At 42.5% G+C, this 15,600-nt stretch overlaps 1 protein-coding gene across 7 annotated transcripts in view; it reads right to left on the minus strand.

Moving 5' to 3' along the window:
- The window catches only part of asic1c (acid-sensing (proton-gated) ion channel 1c), an 82,026-nt gene continuing 66,426 nt past the window's right edge, over window positions 1–15,600 (minus strand). For 3 of the 7 annotated variants that reach the window (XM_047590728.1, XM_047590730.1, XM_047590723.1), the window contains exons 2-11: window positions 12,304–12,454; window positions 11,778–11,905; window positions 7,337–7,487; window positions 7,189–7,245; window positions 6,584–6,737; window positions 6,268–6,359; window positions 5,796–5,875; window positions 4,925–4,996; window positions 1,221–1,273; window positions 9–138 (exon numbers count right to left, since the gene is read on the minus strand). In XM_047590728.1, coding sequence (XP_047446684.1) covers window positions 60–138; window positions 1,221–1,273; window positions 4,925–4,996; window positions 5,796–5,875; window positions 6,268–6,359; window positions 6,584–6,737; window positions 7,189–7,245; window positions 7,337–7,487; window positions 11,778–11,905; window positions 12,304–12,454 — 1,017 coding nt within the window. In that variant the 3' untranslated portion in view covers window positions 9–59. Of the gene's footprint in view, window positions 139–1,220; window positions 1,274–3,178; window positions 4,846–4,924; window positions 4,997–5,795; window positions 5,876–6,267; window positions 6,360–6,583; window positions 6,738–7,188; window positions 7,246–7,336; window positions 7,488–9,297; window positions 9,426–11,777; window positions 11,906–12,303; window positions 12,455–15,600 lie in introns of those variants that run through there. The other 4 variants (XM_047590729.1, XM_047590724.1, XM_047590726.1 and 1 more) reach the window with 3 other exon arrangements.

Genomic DNA, 15,600 nt, shown 5'->3' on the forward strand with positions numbered 1-15,600 from the left:
CCCCCCGGTCCCCAAAGCCTGAGCTTTATGTCGTCAACAGGCGAACTCCTCAAAGTTGCCTAGAGTCGGGTGACGAGGTAACATGTTCGGCGTGAATCCGAGACTGTCCGAGTGACTCCGGAGTGTGTCGCAGGTGCTCTGCAAAAAACAGAGGGCGGGGGAAGGAGGGAAGACGAGTTCAACAGGGTTAAGGGAGGTGGTAGCGATGGTGTGGAGTGGAGGGATGAGCCACAGGTAAAATGAGAGCAGATGGGAGAAACCAAAAAAAATAATTCAAAAAAATTGAGCGAAAACAGAAAGATTAATCGAAGACGATCGGAGACAGAAACATATGTGGACAATGAGGTGATGAATACAACAGATTTGGGGAGTGGGTGGGAGGACGAGGAGGCGGAGGCCGAGATCAGCCACATTGCATATGTTTCACAGAAAATCAGGGGACGGTGGGATGAGTGAAAGGAGGGAGAAGAGAAAGAAAACAGCATATTTTTAGTTGTGGTTTTACACTAGCATGTGAAAATTTCTCATCCACATCTGCATTTCCCTCTATGTGCAAAAGATGCTTATTGAGTAGATAGCTGCTGATGTGTGGATAACAAAACGGCGGTAGCGGTCCCGTCTGTAAGAAAATAATAATAAAAAAAAATGGCTATTCCAGCAGACAAAGAACCGTTTGTGTTTTGTGCAAACTCACTACATGCGGACCCGCGATAACATCACAAAGTAATGCATCTAGTGATGTTATCTGACAGGTGCCTCTAAATGGACCTCTGTGCTGCCGCGGGAGGAGGTGGGAACAAATCTCAGATCTCATGTGGTTCAGCTTTTTTTTTTTGTTTTGTTTTGTTTTGTGCAGTTCGATAAATGCGTAATCTGTTTTCAATTCTGCAGTGCGCCTTGTCCTATGGGAAAGAAAGCATCATTATTCGTTTTGCATAGTGCGGAGAGAGTAACGGCGTTACGCACTTGGAGAATCCAAGCAACTCCTCTGCAGAGACAGTGAGACGGTGACACACATCACGACTAACCTGTCCTGGCATGGAGGTAGATATGAAAACGCTCTCTGGAGGTGGATTATTAGCCCTTTTTTTTGTTGTCTGCCATCCAAATAATTTGTAACCACTTAGGAAATGATGTATGAGATGGTCTCGAGTATGTATGAAAGAGAGGGACAGCATGGGAGGGAGGGAGCGTCTATTATTATCAATGGGGTGTGCTACCTGGGGGCATGATTAGGCGTGACACCAGGGCTGGTTTGGTTCTCTGGAAACTCCTGGAATAGACATGATGAAAAGAAAGATGGGTGAGGGTGACTGAAATGAAACTAAAAACACAATGTAAATGCCATCAGTCAGACCTCGGGGAATATATCAAAGGGAGGAGGTTGCGCTCTCAAAGTAAAATCAGGAGGGGGTGGGGGGTTGTCATTAGGAGAAGTTGAAGATCATTGAAGAAAAAAGGGAGATTAGAATTACTTCAATGTCAGGTTGTTTGAGTGAAGATGTGGCGATGGGCTAATTACTGGTCATGAGAGAAACAAAGTACAGAAGATGGTTTCTTGTAAGGAGGTGAACACGTGACATGAATGGAGAACAACACAGTCAATATCACTCTGTGTAAGATTGTCGTGCTGCAAATATCAGCGCCGCTAAACAAATGTTTCCTCTCCCACCGTTTTACCACTGATCCTGATGAATGAAAGCAGACTGGAAATAATCTCCTTCATGACAATGTCTTAACCTCACTCTAAGCATCTCCATTTTCTGTAAAAGGGAACAACCTGCGTATTCTTCTTATCGTTTCTTCTAGGACGGCTAACTAAATGTAATTCTGAGCCCGAGGCGGACGAGCATGCAAGAGCACAATCTTCATGCAGACGCAAACTCGGAACTTTTCACAGATTTGAAGAAAAAGTTGGGGAAAGTCTGTTTTGCATGCTGTTATATATATATTTTTTGCTGCTGATGTGTGACACAAGACACACTAGAGCTCTGCCAAGGAAGCCGGGCACAAAAACTGGTTGATACAATAAACTTGGGAACAAAAGGGAATGTGTGCACTGTAAAACAAAAACAAACAAAAAAAAACTGCCTAAATGCTTTTCATTATAACAGCACCAGAGAGGAGGCAATGTTTCAGTTCAGCTGCAGAAACTGATTCATTGACTTTTTTCTTTTACTTTAGCAAGAATTCAGTTAATCCCCGGAAATAAACTGAGTTAACAGTTATTAAAGTGTCAGTCTTGAACATGGTTAATACTACCTGTCGCAGAATTTGCGTGTGTCGTGAATATAATCCTGTGTGCAACTGATTGTTGCGATCGGCGTGAGCCTGGACACAACAGAGCCTAGTGAAAGGAGTTGTTTATCTCTCTGAGAAGTCTGCAGTATTCAGCCCACAGCTCTTCATCTACCAGCTCACTGCTGCTGCTCCTTCTTCTTCCGTTAGTCCTTTCTATGTCTCAAACATATAAACATGGTCTCTGTGGAAAACACATCATATTTTCTCTGACTACTTCATAGTAAAAGTCTATGGATGCTTTGTCAGTTGCATTTAATGTGAAGCTGCAGCAGTAGAAGAACAAAATCAGCAAATGCACTGTAGTGTTAGAAACTGCAAGTCATCAAATAGCTATTTTAGGCCGGGATACCCCATGCTACAATTAGCTAATTTTCCGCAGTGATTAAAATTTTGCAACCCTCTTAAATGTTATCGAGGCTTAAACCTATGAGATCTGGCTGCTTTGAGTAACACATGGGCGTTAGAGATGTGCGCATTGATGCTAAAATATTGATACCTCCAACATCAGATCTTTATGCTCTAAAATTGATTCTACAATCAAAATATCGATACATTTGAGGTAATGTAGGGACACAATGGAACGTAACTAAACTATTGAGTTTAGAATACGAGGTATTTGTGATGAGGTGGACAGAAGAGGAAAGAACTGTCAGAATTAAGATGCAAGTTTTTATTTTAAAGTAGTTCTCAATGATTAAATGGTTTTATTACTTTACTTTTTTTTTTAGAGTTTGAAACACCATTTTCACATATTTTATATGATTGTGTCCTCTGTTTTTTCTGTTGTTGTATTAGCTTGGCTATATGGTAAATGAGGCTGCTACCTCATATACTACTCATATACTTAAAAATAAATCAATTACTGTGATGTCTTGAATTCTTTATGAGGCTATGATTTGAAATACACTACTTTTTTAGATTTACCAGGCACAATAAGGGTATTTGCACAGTGTCGGTACCAGCCTGAATTTTATTCAGTGTCGCATCGGAAAGGAAATCGGGGGTATCGAAAGCCGCTAGCGGATATTAGCTTGTTGCTAGCTGTTGGCTGTGGTGTTACCACTCACACTCCACCTCTTTGCCCACATTTTACTTTTATCCAAGAGTTAGAAAGAGTTAGCAATGTGTTGACGGCTGGCACGATCAGACATTGGAGTTCAAGTTGTAATGGGTGACGCCATAAAAGGGTTCGTCCATCTTTACATTTCATCTGATGGCGAGTTAGTAAAATGCAATAATATCCAGGTATCTGTTTACACAGGGTACATTAGCAGTACTGCAATTTCCCCACTGAGGAACAAATGAAGGGTTTTCTATTCTATTCTATTCTATTCTGTAACTCAATATAGCTTTTTATTCCTTCTAGAAAATGTCACCACAGACATGCAGTTTGCTACGTGCCAGTCACAGGCTTCCTTCCTTCCTTGTGAGGCTCCTCAGCCATTATTTATTTATTTGCTGTCAAGAAGGAAACTTTTCTGTTCTGTTTTTACCAGATAGGTAACTCTCCAGCCAGGAAACATTTCTGGTATGATCAATAGTATCAATTTACAATCTGTCTGAGAACAGCAGTATTTATTTCTTTTCTACGTACAGCAAACTGTTTCTCTATCTGAAGCCAGCAAAGAAAAAAAAAATCAGTCTTTCATCATTTGTTGGTGCCTTGATTCAGCAATACTGTATGAGGAGAACAGTTGCTGATTACTTTAGGTGGATTTCAGCTATAAATCATTTCTAAAGTGCCTTGTATAAAGCTTACGTAACAGTCAGGAGGGAGTGAAAGCGCCTTTGGACACAGTTGGGACGGAGAAGCCAGCCATTCCTCTAGCTTTAATTGGGAAGTTAAATCGGTTTTATTGCGTTAATAGTGTTTAAAACAAGCTAATCATGAAATGTTAATGAAATCTCCCGACCCCTTAATGCTGCCCTGCTTTCCTCTAATTCTGCATTTTTAAATGCCTCCAGACAATCGGGTAAAATCGAGGGTATGAAAAAGCTTTCCCTTCTCCAAGTGAACCGTAATTACACGATAGAGGGTGACACCGAGAAGCGACCGCATATTGTGTAAATACTAAAGAGTGGGTTGAGTGTGGGATTAACGGAGATAAGGGCCATATCCTCTGATAATACGAGCGGTTTGTGAGTCACGAAGAAGAATTAACCGAGAGCAGGTCAGACGCTTCTTGTGTGCTTGTCCGTGCGCGGAGATGTAAAAAAAAAAAGCAAAGACACAAAGAACCACGAAGGCAGCAGCTTACTGACTCCAGTTCGTCCTCTGTCACTACTCATCTGCATTCCACGTGCACAGCTGTAGTGGACGTGTGTCATCAATAATTTATCCTGCCTCCCGCAATGTAAATAAAGAGCAGAATACTGATTATTCTGTCACATTGCGCAATAAAAACGACGTGCATGTTTTATTAATGGCCGCGTTTTCGAGAAAAATATATTGTTTCTGCATGGGAAATTGCTTCTTCACTGGTGCTGTTCATGAATAGCATTTGGAGGGGAGGAGCAGGCATTTTTCTTGCAGTTGTTCCCGAGCTGGTTTATAAAAAATAAAAAAAAAAGTCACATTCATGTCATTCAATCAAATGCATTTTGAGAAACTGAAGAAAATTACCAGATTGTCGCTCTGACAACGCTGTGGTCGTTTCTTGCGTATGAAGTAACCCAAAACCTTATCCTTGAACACCTAGAGGAAAAAACATCACACAAACCTTGCTCTAGAATGAAATACATCACAGACACTGACAGGGAGCATTTTGGAAAGTGTTATTATTTGGAGTTAGAAGCTCAGTAATACAACCCCCTGAGACCCTCCGTCCTCATATGGGGACATTAACTCTTAGGTTTTATTGCAGCTTATTCTGCTTCATTTAAACCTGTTGTCCTCATTAGTGGACACTTTAGTCTGCCATCTAGTGGTAGCAAAGGGTCAATACACTAGTCGGTAAAAACATGACAGCGGGCATCTAATCGGATTCACTCTGCAGGCGATCACAGGACAAAAGTGGACGAGGGACAAAACTCCAGCAAATTCTACGGTTGAAACTTATTTATTTATGTCCATTAATGTTTCTAGTTTAATATGAAGTGCACATTTAACACATTTTATCAATAACAACAAGCTACAACCTCGCTAATTAGCAAGTACTCAATTGAGCACGATGGGACTTCAATGTTCGCAATTCTGGTTTTGCTCAGCCATGTACAGGCACTAAAATAAATACTTTTATATTGTGTCACACATTGGTGACTTAATTGTGATATATATAATAAAATAATCCCAGTGTCCACAGGTGAGGACATTGTTTCTTTCAAAAACTACTAGTTCCTGTTGAAAGATGATGTTAAACTTGTGTGTTTCTTTAGAATTAAACATTATCAGTTCAAATATATTGAAAGGATATTTGTAATTTCACATTATTATGAAAATAAATGCTATTAAATCTACCTTTTTATTAGTCAAAAACAAACAACCATGATTTTACCTCATATAGGTAGTCGAATATTTCCAGTATTGTTAGAACACTGGCTCCGATGAACAGCCCCATCTGACCTCCAATGTCACCTAGAGAAGGCAGATCAACAGATATGAGCAGGTACAGCCACCGAACAATGGCGCATGAAACCGTTCCCAGCGCTCTCACATCTAATTCCGTTATCTCTCCCAGTAATCTGAGCAGAATTGTCAAAAGTGTCCATCCAGCCCCAAGTTTCATCAAACCCAACTCGGCTGTCCTTGCAAGAGCATCAGATTATAAAAAAAAAAGAAGAAGAAAAAAAGAAAAATGTGCTCAGCCTGTTTCACGAGTTCAAAGAGGAAACCTCAAAGGGGCCAGGAGCTGACACGCGATGGGAGGCGTGAGGTGGAGGCTCCGCACTGACAGTGCTGATACCGAGGAGGTCAAGCGTTTTTTTTTTCTCCCCTAAAAAAAGGGAAAATGAAACTGCCTTACTTACCGAGAAGCCCCGCTATTTCATAGGCCTTCTTCTGCTCAATCTTCTCATAATTCAGAGCTTCAAAGAAGATGTCCAAGACCAGTATATTTTCTCTGGAGAGGAGCACAGACAAGAGTGCACCCAACAGATTTTTACTTTTAGGTGATTTAACATTTCAACAAATGATGAGCTCAAATTTCCCGTGTAACTACCTTTCATTATTGTTACATTGAAGGTGAACGATGGAGACTCAGGTCATGCTACGCCACCATCCGACACAACAGACAAAAGAAATAACAGAGGCAACTATCTAAATAACTGACTAAATAATACTCACCCAATATATTGCTCAGTTTTGTTGAATTTCTTAGCCAGATATTTAGCAGATGCCTTACTGGGGATCTTAACCATGGACAGCTCCTTGCCATAGCGAGTCATGTTGCAGGGGGTCTGACAGACACAGTAATCGTTGTCTTTCTCTACCAAAAAGTCTGTGGATGATCAAAGTCATTTAATAAAAAAAATATTGCGATCACCATGGAGAATCAAACAAACCTGCACACAGAGGCCCTGCTAAAAATATCTCTGCACAAACCAGGAATGCACATTCGCTGCCATCGTTCACTTTCCATGAAAGCAAATAATGACTGAAGCCAGGAGGAAGGAAAAGAAAAAAATCTCAGCGGGATTTATTTGGTTTCAGTGAAGCACAGACACAAATCTCCTTAATGGAATTTTTAAACAATAATTTTACTTTATTATTATTATTTTTCTTTTGCTTCAGCACTATCTGAGATTAAAGCAATTTCCAGTTGAGGCTGCATTATGTTAAAGGCTGGGAAAAGGCTCGTGGCTCCGGTGCTGAACACTTGGTTGAATTCAGTCATGAATGCAAATACATCACAGCGATGTTTTAATACGATAAAGTGTGTGCGCGCTCACCTAAAGCTGGGTCAGCACAGTCTTTATACTGCTCAGGTGTGCAAACTGTTGAGGTTCCTGTTTGAAATAATATAAAGGGTAAATCACCACTCACATAAACGCTGCGTTACAGAAAATGACTGCGTCCTTTAATGGGCGGGATTCATACCGGGCATGTGAACCATCCTGCAGTTGCAGTTCTCCAGCAGGTACCGGGTTTCACAGTCAATGCGGCAGGCGGTGATGCTGTATGTGGAGAAGTATTCAGAGTCTATGGGGGTAGACTTGCAATCTCCCCAAGGCGGTGGGAGGTACTGGAGCTGAAAGACGGAAATCGGCACATTTTTTATTTTTTTTCCTCTCAGCACATCGGCACGTGTAATTGAAACAAATAACAAAAAATGCAGGCCCAGTGCAAAGGAAGGGGGGAGACAAGCTGACAAAAAGAAACGACACAAATGTCACCAATAAAAACAAATAAAATAAAATAAAATAAAATACAGAGGCATTTAAATGAAAATGTCCACTGAGACGGTACCGGCACAGAATATTCAGTCATAACAACATTATTGGCCACGTGTAGCAGCAAGCAGACGTGTCATGCAGAACATTACTGATGCAGGTCTAGTCCCCGGTAAGGAAGCAGAGTACCATGGGAATAGAGACAGGCTGAATAGAAGCCTGCAAAGTATGTAGTTTCAGACAGGACACCACAATCAATGCACAAATTTTACAACCCCGGGAAAACGAAACAGTAAACAGTATTCAGATGAACAATTAGAAGACATTATACAGAGAAAAACACCTCGCGATGACTCGTATATTAAATGGAGTTAGGTCCTAATGAATAATGCGCTCACGTGAGGCTCATTAAAGCGGTTTAATCGTTGATTAACTGCTTAGATTTTCTCACGAGAGCTTATTACCAAACTCCTCTTCACAGGCCCGTGAATGTGAACAGTGAGGAGGAGGTGCAGCGCGCATTCGGTTTGCAGACTCTCATTAAAAGGTGAAGAGCTGGTCATTACATTTATGAGTAACTCGGGGAATTTTTTAAATGAATCAATTATGGATGAATGCGTAACGAGTGAATTTGGAGGATTTGGTCGACACGGAATGACTCGACCCCCCGGTCGACGCGCCGAACGTGTGTTTCCGAGCTCTCTGGAAGATTTTAAGGCAACAAACAGAAAAATGTAAAATGTCTCGTTTACAACAGCTGCAGTAATTAATGCCTCCGTACTCGCTTTTCACAACAAAATGGACCCTTTTTTTTTTTTTTTCTAAGCAATACTCGTTCGGGCATTTGAACATTTAGCTACTAATTGCAAATGGGAGCAAGCCAGCAATCAATGACGGCGGTTTCTTCCTGGCAAACTTCACAAAGGAACTTTTTCGCTGCCGCTGTTGTCACATTAAGCTTCACTGTAACTCCCAATCATCCCCGCCAAGCTCTAACCAGCCTAAGTCTGACAATCTAACAGCCATTTAGTCAATAAAAAGTGACAGAGATGGAGTGCAATTTGTCGAAGGAGTGGATTTAGACTGTCAGACACTATTAAGCCGTACTTCATTTCTGGCCCGCAGAGTCTCATATCTGGAGATAAAAATTGGTGCAATATCAGCTAGACGATAAACTGATGCCACGGTCCTCGTGGGTAATAAAACCTAATGAATCACATTGTCTGGCCCCTCCAGATTAAATTAGTGGTCCAGTGGATCGCCCCGATAACACGTAAAAAAAAGCAAAACAAACTAAAAGAAAAAAGAAAAACTGCCAACAGAACTGTACATGGAAGTGAAAGGGTAAAGCCAAACGACAGCTTCGGTGAAGACACGCACTGGGGTGAATGGCCTGGAGGACTAAAAACACATTAGCTGCTCTTTACTGATGTGGAGACAATGGCGACAAGGACAGACTGCGGATGCTGTTGCATGTTGTTGCTTCAGCCGCACAGAGGAGGGGCAGATGGACCCATGGCTGGGATAATGGGGGAGGGGGGAGGGTGAGGGAGAAGGGGGAAGGAGGAGGGGTGGAAGCAGATGAAACTGCGGAAGTTAATGAGAATGTAGCCGCTTGACAATACAGAATTTTGTGGCATGCAGCAAGCCCAGTCAGTCATACGCTACCCTCTGCTCTTGGGTGGAAACGAACGTTTGGAAGCCGGGGGCGACCCCGAAGCCCAGCTCGTGGAGGAACGGAGGTTCTGACTGAGTGTGAAGCTGCACCTTTATGCCGGCCTCATAGGACGTCTCATCTAGGGCGAGGGGTGAGGGAACACAGCCCACATCATTATCAAAATAAGAGAGGAGCGACAGCGAGGCAGAGAGACAACATCCTGTTGTCAAGTGTAACAGTGAAACATCTGTCAGCTGGGGTTGTCATTCAGCCAGTCTCTCTCACTGAGGGAAGATTTGCGTAACTCCTGTATTAGGTCTTCGTGTCAAAACCTCCTTCTGAGAATGAGTCTCATCTGACAGAAGATGTCTTTAAATAAGGGGTCTACCCCGTACCCACTATATGTGTTCTATGTTAAAACTTGTCCTAGTGCTGCTTATAAATACACATTATTATTATCATTTTGCATTCAATATTAAGCTGTAAAAACAGGCTTCACAGGTTCAAATATTCATTTTATTAGTTTTAAACTTGTGCAACAGTAGAGTGGCCGTGCAACTGCTGTAAACACAAACATGCATGGGATTTCACCTGGGAACTGAATAGGCTCTCTTTAAATTTGTGGGGGAAAATTAAGTCCCCGTCGGACACAGACTGAAATTAATGCCCGTCCCACTCTAATGACAGCCTAATTAATTGAACACATCTTTTAGGTCGTAAACGCGCCTTTGAGCTGTCACCGCGTGGGCGCTCGTGTCACCGTTATAAATGACAATACACGTAATTTCGCTTTTCGCTTGAAACTTTGGGAAGGTGATTAATAGATCAGATTCACTTCTTGGAGATGGCTGAATGATGATACACTCGGAGCGTTAACGACGTTTGTGAAGAGAAAGAGGTAAACAGAGAGGGAGGGGGAGAGACACATAATAATTCACAGCAGCTTCCCAGAAAGTAAAATTTGTCATTTTTTGTGGTGTCCGAGTGTCTGTTTTGATGCGACCAACCGGCCTCAATGGCCCCATGTTATTCTGCTGGAACAAGCGTTTGGAGGTTTTTACTTGATCGTTTATCTCATGCTGATGAACTGACCAAGCTGCTTCATTTCGGGAGCAAAATCATTTATATTGGGGATTAATTAACAGCAAAATGAGTGATTTACTGATCAAGTATCCATCTCTTCACACGAACTGTGGTGGAGACTTTAACGAGCCCGCTCAGAGGTAATTGTTCGAGAAACCTAACATCCTTTTGTGGCCCCGTCGGCCATGATTCTTCTGACGAGGATTTCGAGGACATTTCTATGTTCTCTCGCCGTTTCCGTTTCAAAGTCGAGCTCTCGTCTCGTGGGCTATTCTGCTTCGTAGACAAAAGATACACAACTCGTTCTCATGGCAACGTCGCATAAGCGCCGCACCGTGCCGCCGGATTTGGATAGGAAATCCATGCGAGCTCAGTGTTATGGCCTCGGCTTTTTGGATCAATCCGGCCTTAACTATAGTTATTACTTTTCATCCTTCTTCACAGGCAGCGGTGCGGGTACAGCCGTGGAGTAAGAGCTAATTTTCTACAGTCAACAAACCCGCCACGGGCCTTTCCTGCTCCCTCTTGATATTGTGTGCTAAAACACTCTTTTTTTACTGCTTTAAGATAGCTGTGGGCCAGCTTTCTCATCTGCATGGTACTTTTTTTTTTAGCGTTACTAGAATTGGAAAATAAACTATTGCGATGCCGGGTTCAAACTGACATCAATAAGAATGTGATGATTTTAATAGCTTTTCCTCCAGATATACTGCAGCGAGTCTCCAGTTTTCAGGGGTCAATTATTTATAGCGAGTGTTAAAAGCATTTTTTTTTTTTGTAAACGCCGCTGCCAATAGTTCATTATAATAACAAATTGTTAATTACCTCTTCAAAGAATGTAAAAGAGGTTTGTTTTTTATTAATCAGCGTTAATTTAGCGATGATTAAAGCCCGCTGAACGCTGCAGTGTGAATTCATCCTCGCGGTTTCTCTCTGAATGTGCCACTGGAGACAATTTATCACAGCAGCCAAAAAGCTGCATTTATATTTATCCCATCCACGGCTAAAAGCAGTGAAGACTCAATATGAAAGGTAAAACAAACAACCTGAGCTGCCGTTTATATTAGTTTTTTTTTTTTTCCCCGTATGCCGTGAAGTCTTAAGTTCTTTTGGCATCCAGTCCTCACTTGGCCCGGCTTTATCTGTGTTCCTCGGCTGCTACACAAACCCTCAGTTTCATTTACTGTACCCAGATTCACTGGCTGTTTATGTAACACTTTAATTGCACCATCCACCCTGCCCCCCACCCCCCACCCCACACACACGGTAAATCAATGATCTGATTTTGCTCCACGCTCTGCGAGACGCTGGCGAGGGTATCGGCACAAACACGGGATGCAGCGGAGCGAAAGAGGTTCGAGGTCGGAGGAGGGGGTTCGGGGGCGGTGGGAGGAGGAGGCTTAGGTACCAGTTGCTGCTGACATGACACAAAAGTTTGAAAACCAGGGGCCACACCAAATCCCAGTTGGTCAATGAAGGGCGGCTCGTCCTGGCTGTGGATCTGAACCTTGATGCCTGCTTCGTAGGAGGTCTCATCTGTGGATACAGCACGCCAGAAAAATGTAACAACAGGCACGGTCATCCACGCAAACCCGCTACTCTGGGATGTCTCTAAAGCTCATGAACAGATTTACAGCCAGAGATTTATTACATGATGTGAAGTTTATGAATGCGCTGTCCCATAATGTTGCTGGCCACGGCAAACTGGAAACAGTGAGGTAGTAAAAGCAGATTATTAAATGTGAAGTCAGTTGTAGAAAGTGAAGGAGCGTGGTAGAGGATCGCAGTAGTGCATCACTTCTCTACTCAAGCGAAATAAGGCCAATATTTCAAGGTAAATGAAATGTTTCCTCTATAAAGCGACACATCCGAAGCAAGATTTCCACCCAGGGTGAATTTGAGATAACAACCACGCTCTGTAAAGCCGTACTGACCTGTCTCCCCCCACACAGGCAGGTATTCGTCCTGCTGAATGTCCAACATGATCTCCAGGCCGTTGCCGGTGCCACCTTTTAACGTGGTCAACAAAGGGTTGCCGTCCAATCCCGAGTTGAAGGTGTAGCATTTTCCGTAGCGGGTGTAAATCTGCGGGAAGGGGCACAGGAAAACAAAAACAGCAGTGTAAATGGAAAGTGTCGCACCTCTTGGAGACGTGTTACAACTCTGCGTGTAATCGCGCAGGACAGGTAATCATTGCAGGGGTTTCGCCATTGTCTGAGAGAGCGGCGCACCTGCCTCTGATTTGAGGGATTAATGAGTGCTCCTTAGCAGCAGCAGCGGCGGCGGCGGCGGCTATCAATCTTTACCCAATTTCACTCCAGATTTCCCCTGAGTAATTTAGAGTGAATGCACTGTTTGGGAGGAACACCTGAGCTAGGAAGCTCTCTGGACAGAAAACAAACCCCTAACTAGGTTTATGAAAGGCATTTGTGTTTTGTCTTACAAACATCTTAGGAGAATGAAGCTGTGCCAGGAAAGCACAACGGCGCTTAAAGTTAGATGTGCAATCATTGTAGCTGGGACCCAGCAAATATCTCACTGATTCAAGTAATCCAGTTGGTTTGAATTATTTACTCTGCTTCGAAGAGCACACAGATTAAATATCTTAAATTTCATGGATATTATCAATCAATCGCCAAGTTAAAATAAATCTGAGTCATGATTAGTCACATTTGAACTCATATTGCTCTTCGGATAAAGACTAAGAAAGCTTAAATTTACAAATAAGCCTAGAGGGCTCGGGTAAATTGAAACACGGTCCTGATAGTCCCATCAATCTGAGATAAGATTATCATGATGCACAATTGATTGGTTATGCAGCGCTCGGAGGAACTTGAATATCTATTCCTCATGCATTTCAACACAAATATAGAGAACCTGGAGTGTGAAGCATTGCTAGAAACACACATCATACCCTGTTAATGTAGGTGGTCATATTTAAAAAGGAAGAGCGGGAATTAATTTACATGAAAATCAATCACATACAATTACGGTAAGGTCATTTTCTTTTGCCATTCGTGCCTTCACTGGAAAGTTTGTCGCTCGAAAGAGACAGCAAGTAAAATCACACACTGCAAAGGGCACAGACTGGAATCGAACATGTGCTGCTGTGGTGAGTTTACGAGTCCCGCCTCCCCAACCACCCACCCTAACCAGGTGCATAAGGGCCATGATGCGAATTTTCGAAGCGAAGGAAAATATAAAGTTTACTCCCTGCTGAATATTTCATGTTGTCAATTAAAGCTGCACTGCGGCACTCCTACATATAAACTAACATCTGTTACATTCAAGCCCTTGTCAAACACGTTCACACAGAGCTGATTAAGCTAATGAGCGGAAGGTAAACTTCTGTGTAACCTTCCGCTCATTAGTTATTATTAGTGCGGCAGCGTCGGTGGGAGGGACGCATTCATATAGAGATAGAGATGGTGTAACGTGCGTCAACTAGGAATCTACTGGGATCTTACCCCAACCCTAACCCTAAGCATAACCCTAACCCTAGGAAATTTTTATTATGTACATTCCCTCTTTTATATTTCCAGCACGGCATTCAATGAGTGATCTTCCAGTTGCTCCAAAATTCTGTTGATAGTGACATTTTTATGTCATTAAAAACTTCGGCCACCTTAACCCTATCTGGTTGTGCATAAAAAGGCACACTTGTAGCTTTCACCACCTTGAAAGTGAAATTTTTTGCTGTAATTTCTTCTTTTTTTTTAATGGAAAAGGTACACACAATTGCAGTTGTGTAGGGTTTCTTTGTGTAGGGTTTTCTTTTGACTTTATATAATAACTCTCCATTTAAGTCTGCCTTCGCATTTCCTGCATCATTAGCTTGCCACTGTTAGCCTCTGTGTCTTCTAGATGCCAACAGGTGCCCAGCAGAGCTCTTTTCACAATTTAGCATTATGTTACACGAATTATTTGTGGTTAAACATCAGAATAAGATCCACTGTGGCTCATTAAATAAATGTTTTATTGCCTTCATGCAAATGTTTCTACTGCAACAGTTGAAAGCTCAGTTTGCCACACTGAGCCACAGTCACACTTTAATGTTCTCGACTGTCCAAATATCCCTGCCCCTCCGTCTGCAGCACACAAACTACAGCATGTTGCTGTGATATTTTTGCCATCTACTTCTTTTTTTTTCTCCACCACTTCCCTAAACAACATATCTCATGCAGAAGGAGGAGAGGGCAGAAATTCCAACTAATTGCAAGTTTTCATCAAAATCCACTGTGGCGAGGTCGAGGTAAGAGCTGCAGCTGGCGAAAACTCAACCAGCATGGCAGAGCTGATCTCGAGAGATCAGGGCCAGTGTTCCGTGTCCAAGCTCAGACAGACTTACAGCACATGCACCTCTGACAGATAAGAGAGAGCTTTGTTTCTCTCCCCCCGTCGGTATATATAATGAGGTCTGCGAAGTCACTAACTGCTGACTGTTTTTAAAAACTCAGATTTAGGCTCAGATTAAAATGAGAGCATCAATCAGTCACGACGCAGCTTGAGGTGCAAGCCGCGCGCCGCAGTTTATGTCCTAATTATGAGCATCTCCGTCCATCAATCTTGCCAGGAAGGAGACTGTGGAGACTCTGCAGAAACAGGAAAGCCACCGTGGACAGCTGACATATTGCAGTGGGGCTTTCCAATTCAAATGGGTCTCACTGGCTGAAGCTGTCACAAGTGCAAATTTGAGCGTGACACCTGTGACGGGTTAGCGTTTTAAACCTGCACATGTGTGCCCAGGTTTGAATTATCCTCGGCCTCTCTGCGTGCACACTCCATTCACCGTTGCTTGTTGAATATTTTCTAAGGGCGCTATAAGCCACCAGAAATATTAGCATCCGGAAGAGCGGGACTATGCAAATGTCATCCATTTTCTCGGTTCGGCTGCTCAAAAATGAATGGCTGTAACCGATCTACACCCGGCGCTTTGAATGGAAACCTCAGCTGCATTTGTGAAGCGCATTCTCCTCGTGCCCTACAGATGTTTAATTAGAGAACACATTTATGATGTCTGAATTATTAACGCTCAAATTTTTCTTTCCGGATACTGTCGTGCGTTATTAAGCAAAAAAGAAAAAAAAACTGTTGAAAGCAAAGCTGAAACACAAGATACTGACATAATGACACGGCGACAAACAAATACTGTGTGTGTTTTCTAGGGCGACTTTTTGAAGATATCAAGTTTAATAAGAGGAAAACTGTCATGTTCAAGACGCGAAAACAGG

This window comes from Mugil cephalus, chromosome 7 (assembly GCF_022458985.1).
Source record: "Mugil cephalus isolate CIBA_MC_2020 chromosome 7, CIBA_Mcephalus_1.1, whole genome shotgun sequence".
Lineage (NCBI taxonomy): Eukaryota > Metazoa > Chordata > Actinopteri > Mugiliformes > Mugilidae > Mugil > Mugil cephalus.